The sequence below is a fragment of the Propithecus coquereli genome, unplaced genomic scaffold (genome assembly GCF_000956105.1).
Source record: "Propithecus coquereli isolate 6110/MARCELLA unplaced genomic scaffold, Pcoq_1.0 Scaffold119, whole genome shotgun sequence".
NCBI classification, from domain to species: domain Eukaryota; kingdom Metazoa; phylum Chordata; class Mammalia; order Primates; family Indriidae; genus Propithecus; species Propithecus coquereli.
Window position 1 is genome coordinate 3,455,264 of NW_012135969.1, and position 6,709 is coordinate 3,461,972.

A 6,709-nucleotide genomic window follows, 5' to 3' on the forward strand; every position below is an offset into this window, starting at 1 on the left:
AAAAAAAAAAACCTGGTGATTGAAGAACCAGGTTGGGAAAATAATGATTACAGTTCTATTTTCTATTTTTGTGGAAAGAATTGTGAAAATAAAAGCAGAAAAAATCTCAGAAACATCAAAACCCGCTTTAACATAATACCCCAAAACCATGATGCCAAATTTTTATCTTATAATGGACGGATGAGGTTATCTTCTAAGGATGGAAATGAAGAATGACTCACTTGCAATTTTAAACGGTAGTAATGAACCTGACTGTGCTCCACCTAGACCCATTTCTCAGATAACCACCAACCTGAGGGCAACCACCCTCCTACAGAAATGAGCCTAGCAAAGTTAGTTACTAATTAGAAAAAATCATCCAATTACGCTAACTTGCTGAGGCTGGCAAGCCACGCTTTATTGTGTAGGCAGAATTTCATCCAGAACACATTTGGGAATCGACTATAAAAAGGCAAACAAAACAGTTGAGACGAGAAGGCTCTCCATTCTGGCTTTCAAGAATACAGTTCCGCAACGTGCTTGCCCTGACACCATGTCTCTCCGACTTTCCAGTGGATCCAGGAGGTCCTGTCCCCGTCCCACCACAGGATCACTCAGGCTCTCTGGTGGGGGAGCCAGCTTTGGGGCTGGAAATGCTTGTGGCATTCCTGGGATTGGAAGTGGCTTCTCTTGTGCCTTCGGCAGCAGCACGTCAGGAGGAAATGCAGTGGGGGGCAATTCCTGTGCTGGCTTTACTGTGAATGAGGGGGGCCTCCTATCTGGCAACGAGAAGGTGACCATGCAGAACCTCAATGACCGCCTGGCATCCTACCTGGAGAACGTGCGAGCTCTGGAGGAGGCCAACACAGACCTAGAGCAGAAGATCAAGGGCTGGTATGAGCAATTTGGACCTGGCTCTTGCCGTGGTCTCGATCACGACTATAGCAGATATTTCCCAATAATCAATGATCTTAAGGCTCAGGTAAGAAATTATACTTTGCAATCATTTTTATGTACTTTTACTTATAAATGTTCTTTTTATTTACTAGAGTCTAAAAACTTTGATCATTCTTGTGATTTCCTAAAGGGAATTTCAATGTAGCCTTGTTTAAGTAAATTCAGCGGGTTAACGTCATGATAAAAATGTCACTTATTAACTCTGTGAATTTTGATTATTTTCACTTCCTGATCTAAAAAGAAAACCATTTTTTGTTTTTTACTGGTTGTGACCTATTGCCTTTAAAAAGTCGAACTCGTCATTTCCAGATCATTGCTGCCACCACCAGCAATGCCAATGCTGTCCTACAGATCCATAACGCCAGGCTCACAGCAGATGATTTCAGACTCAAGTAAGTAGACTTTCAGAGTGGAAAGAATTCATGGCAATCAAGGCAAAGCACTGAATCACATTTATTTTTAATGCCTCCATTAAATATAACCAACTCATTCCAAAACTGCAAAGCACTTAGGTTTAACATAAATAGAATGTTACTACTTTTTTATACTTTGGCTATTAACATGTGAACTGCTGTAAAACAAGTGCCCAATGCCCCAGTTCTTTTTCTGTCAAATACCTGAACATAAAAATAATTATTATATGACAAACTTTGAAAATGTCTCTTGTGGCCAAATCTTCAAAATTCCAGAATTCTAGCATTTATCATTGGTCATGATGTCTCCACTCACGTAACAAATTAGAAAATAATTCACACTCTCTAAGGTATGAAAATGAGCTGGCTCTTCACCAGAGTGTAGAGGCTGATGTCAATGGATTACGCAGAGTTTTGGATGAAATAACCCTGTGCAGAACAGACCTGGAGATTCAGTACGAAACCCTGAGTGAGGAGATGACTTATCTCAAAAAGAACCATAAGGAGGTAAGAGCTGACCGTCTACACATATCGACATTTGGCTATCAATCTGCAGACTGTCCACTTCGCAGGAGATAATGTACTTAACCTCTTAAACAAGAAGTTGGTGCTGAAGATTCATTGTCAGACAGACATGAGAGCTTAGTTATCTTTATAAGAGTCGAATTGTTTGTACAGGTCCACCCTTACTCTCTCATCGACTTTCCCATGGGAAAAAAAGAGAAATCATATTTTCCAGACCAATCAGGGTTATAAGAGCAGTGTTTGGCTATGTAATTATAGCTATGTTAAAATGGTCCACTTAGGAGATTACATCTAATTAGATAAAAAAAATATACTTCAAGGACATTCTAAGAAAACTAGATCTAAATTTCTACCGAACAGTGGCAGATTTAAAACACTAAACCATTTACTTTATACACGTTAAGTACACATACTTGACATTAATACATATTCTTAATAGATATGGCTATAAAAATAACGAGATTGAAATTAAACTGTTATACCAGAATTTATACTTCTCAGCAAATAGTATACTTCCAAAGTGGTCACCGTTGGAAGCTAGGTTCAAAATCAGATCATGCAGTCATTACATCTTTGGGATTGCTTTCAGAGCCACTGTTTTCTAAAAGGAAAAAAAATCTTTGCCCTTTGAAAAGGAATTTGATATTTTTAAATGGCCAAAGGACTTCCAAAGTCAAGCCAAATGCTTAAAGCAGAAGATACACTAAGAATGCTACTTGATTAGTCATGAGGCTACCTTATAAATACTTGAGTAACGACATTTCTTTGGCTATATGAAGTCAAGTATAGTAGTAGTTCAATGGTAGTTCAATACGTTTTTGATGAATGCAATTGATTTTTTTAATGTTTCACAGGCAAACCCATATATATCTTTTTTATCTTTTTCTTTTTCTGCTTGAACTGGGAAAGTTTTTACTAAATCATCAGAAGTAAAAACCACATCTGGAGATAGAGAAGGTATAGGGTCCCCCAATGAGGAAAGAACGCTAGAATAGCATGGGGATTTGCTGCAGGAAGGGAAGAAAGCTTTTGTTACCATCATTAAGACCAATCCATGGATGGGGAGGAGGGTTCCCACAGCAGAGACATAAGCTGATCTATGATATTCCAATTTACACGGTCTTAGCAGTGATGCCTGCCACTCACAATCTTGGAACTGACTCACTGCATCCTAACAGCATGCAGCTCAGACAAAACAATGTGTAGACTTTGACTGCAAAATAGATTCCAGCTTCCAGGATGATAATAATCAGAATAACCAGCATTTGTTTAGCATTTATATGCCAGGCAATATTCCTAAGTTTTTTTTATTATTAGTTCTTTCACTTCTTTTAACAACCCAGAGAAGGATTTTTAATTATCCTCAATTTTTAGGTAAGTGAATTGAAACTTAGGTTAAGCAACTTTCCAAATTCACCCAGCCACTACAAAGCAAAACCAAAATTCACATAGAGGTTTGTCTGACACTGAAGTCTGACATGACACTATATGATCCCTGTGTGAGCTCATACAAAGTTAGAATTCTTTAGGGGATGATGTTCTTCCCTGGGGGGTACAAACACACACACATACACAAACACAGGTTTACTTACTTATAATCATTTCGATTGTTCAGAATTATTCAAACTCAGCCCTTCAACCACATTCATGCCTTCTGTGTTCAGGATATAGCTGATTTGAGAACACATCAAAGCTGGCCTCTAGTGGGATGAGGACCCATCCACAAAGGTGGAGACATTTACACTATGAAGGAATAGAATAAGAGATAGGGGATAACTCATTTTAAATATTTTTAAAAACTTTCATTTGGAAAAGAAATTAAGACTTGTTCTGAGTAGCAGAACTGCAACAGACGAGTTGAAGTTACAGGAGCAGGAGTCAGGCTCACCATAAGGAAGAGTTCTGGAACAATTCAAACTCTTCCAGAATGAAACAGGCTGCTTCACGAGGTAGTGAGTTCACCGTCTTTGAGAGTTAAGTCAACTGGCCGGGAAATATAAAATGTGGGGGGAGGAATCCCTGCACAGCTTGGTTGGGGGGCTCTAAGAACCCTTCCAAAGCTAGGCTCCTGGACTTTCTGTGAGGTTCCTGCACCGCTGAGCTGAACACTTCTCTGCCTGTAGGAGATGCAAGTTCTGCAGTGCGCGGCCGGCGGCAACGTGAACGTGGAGATGAACGCGGCCCCCGGGGTGGACCTCACCGTCCTGCTGAACAACATGCGCGCTGAGTACGAAGCCCTCGCGGAGCAGAACCGCAGGGATGCGGAGGCCTGGTTCAACGAGAAGGTGAATCTCGTCCAGAAAACAATCCCTCTGCATTTTAGTGATGTTCACAAAACTAAGATTTGCCCCCTCGCTTCCGTCGTTTCAGAGCGCTTCTCTGCAACAGCAGATCTCGGAGGACGTGGGAGCCATCACCTCAGCCCGGAACGAGCTGACAGAGATGAAGCGCACCCTTCAAACCCTGGAAATTGAACTTCAGTCCCTCCTGGCCACGGTATGAAAAGCACGGTGTCTCACCATCTCCTAGGTCACCATTTTCGATATGCGCCAGCTGGTTTGAAAGTCCTTAACAGTGTTGAAAATAGGTCCACGTGTGTTTTTATCATTATCTTAAAATGTAAGGAAAGAATAGGATTGTGCAGACGACTGCTAAAACAGCAACGCCAATGTCTTTAGATCTATTCTACCAAAAAGAAGGTTTTGCTTATTTTTAAGTGGTGTCATAGAGTCATCTTAACCATGTGTCAATGTGAAATCTAAGACAGTTATAGACAAAGTTAACGACAGGAGGAAATCATATAACGAAGAAATTTCTGCAGGTCTGCATGTGTGTCTCACGCTCTCTCTATCGCCTCCTGACAGAAACAGTCCCTGGAGTGCTCCTTGACAGAGACCGAGAGCAACTACTGCGCGCAGCTCGCGCAGATCCAGGCGCAGATCGGGGCCCTGGAGGAGCAGCTGCACCAGGTCAGAACCGAGACCGAGGGCCAGAAGCTCGAGTATGAGCAGCTCCTCGACATCAAGGTCCACCTGGAAAAAGAGATCGAGACCTACTGCCTCCTCATAGGAGGAGACGATGGGTAGGTAGAGTAATTCGTAGGAAAGGTGGACTATACTGAAATCTGCTCGCAACTTAGATGCCTGGAAAGTGAACATAAACTATTAATAATACGGCTGCATTTATTATCGCGAACGCTGAATATTAAACACAGCACGCACTCTACTGCCAAGATCCAAATATACAATATCTTACCAAACCCAAATGCAACAGGCCCTGTGTTTAAGGTATAAAAATTAAAAGTATCACTTCTTAATGCTGAAATAGAGTAGTTTCAACTGTGTAACCCACTGAATATGTTCTCACCAAAAAGTAAAGGAAATCTAATGGGGAAATTAGAATTGGAGGGGCTGTCTCTAAATCATTCTCTTTTGTGATATTTTCACAGGGCTTGTAAGTCTGGAGGTTACAAGTCTAAAGATTATGGATCCGGAAACCTGGGCAATCAAGTCAAAGGTGATTAAAATGAAATTCTGCTATACTCTATTTCATTTTCAATGTACAGGTTGTTTTAATAGTACCATAGCTTAGTAAGAATAGAAATGATAATGATTTGTAGCAGGTATGTGCTAGATATCTGATTTTAGCGGTGTACTAACTTGAAACAAAGTAACATGTCACCATGTTTTTACCTAACCAAGTAAGCAAAATTCACCAAAAATGAGTCTAAGTATCTGTGCTTACAGCATAGTCCATTCTTTATAAAATCCTAGTATTCCTTTAATTGATGTAGTTTCTTATTTATCTTTTTAACTCTTTGAACTTTCCTTTTAAATTTTAATTTTCAGATGCAGCCAAAGCCATCGTGGTTAAGAAAGTTCTGGAAGAGGTAGACCAACGCAGCAAAATACTTACCACCAGGCTCCACTCCCTGGAAGAGAAACCTCAAAGCAATTAATTTGAGACACTATAGAGAACATATACTAAATACACTCAGAGGGAAAAAAAGCATTATATATTTGTCTGGAAAAATAAGCACATCTGAAAAAAAATGTCTGTCCCATTGTCTTTCTGTCACTTTCTCTTTCTGAGCAGTCAATAGCAGTATCTCCCCATTCATCTGGAAGAACATCACATACAAATATGACAACTCATTTGATTATTCTACAGAAATCTGTTGTCAATTCTCTATATTCAATAAACCATCTCCCTTTAGCAATTTATCACTGGTGGTGGTGTCTTATTTTTAAAATGTTCATGTCTGTGGTCTAGATATATAAACACCCTACAGCTTTTAATTTCTACAAAAACTTTTTTTAAAAATCTACAGATTTCCCCTTAGATTTTTGTGAAGATTTCTCAACAATTCAAAATGAGTCAAATTCAGAAGAAATAAAAATGTTTCTTAAATCCCCGATCTGCCATACTTTGACGTAATAAGAAGCCTATTTATTCCCTTTTATAATAGCTACAATGTTTACATTTTGGGTGCTTCATCTGTAAATGGGGATAATAAAAGGACCTCCTTCAAATGGTTCTTGTAAAGATTAAACAAATAAATTATTGCAAAGTGCACTTATGGGGTAAGAACTTGAGAAAGGGCCGGGCGCGGTGGCTCACGCCTATAATCCTAGCTCTCTGGGAGGCCGAGGCGGGCGGATTGTTTGAGCTCAAGAGTTCGAGACCAGCCTGGGCAAGAGCGAAACCCCGTCTCTACTAAAAATAGAAAGAAATTAATTGAACAACTAAAAATATATAGAAAAAATTAGCCAGGCATGGTGGCACATGCCTGTAGTCCCAGCTACTTGGGAGGCTGAGGCAGAAGAATTGCTTGA

General features: G+C 40.0%; 1 protein-coding gene across 1 annotated transcript; it reads left to right on the plus strand.

The window, feature by feature from the left end:
* Positions 1-478: 478 nt before the first annotated feature.
* Positions 479-6,097, plus strand: KRT25 (keratin 25, type I). The gene is made up of 8 exons (XM_012660235.1): positions 479-961; positions 1,246-1,328; positions 1,700-1,856; positions 3,998-4,159; positions 4,245-4,370; positions 4,739-4,956; positions 5,323-5,390; positions 5,723-6,097. The coding sequence occupies exons 1-8, from the start codon at positions 533-535 to the stop codon at positions 5,830-5,832; spliced, it is 1,353 nt and encodes a 450-aa protein (XP_012515689.1). The 5' UTR covers positions 479-532; the 3' UTR covers positions 5,833-6,097.
* Positions 6,098-6,709: the final 612 nt, after the last annotated feature.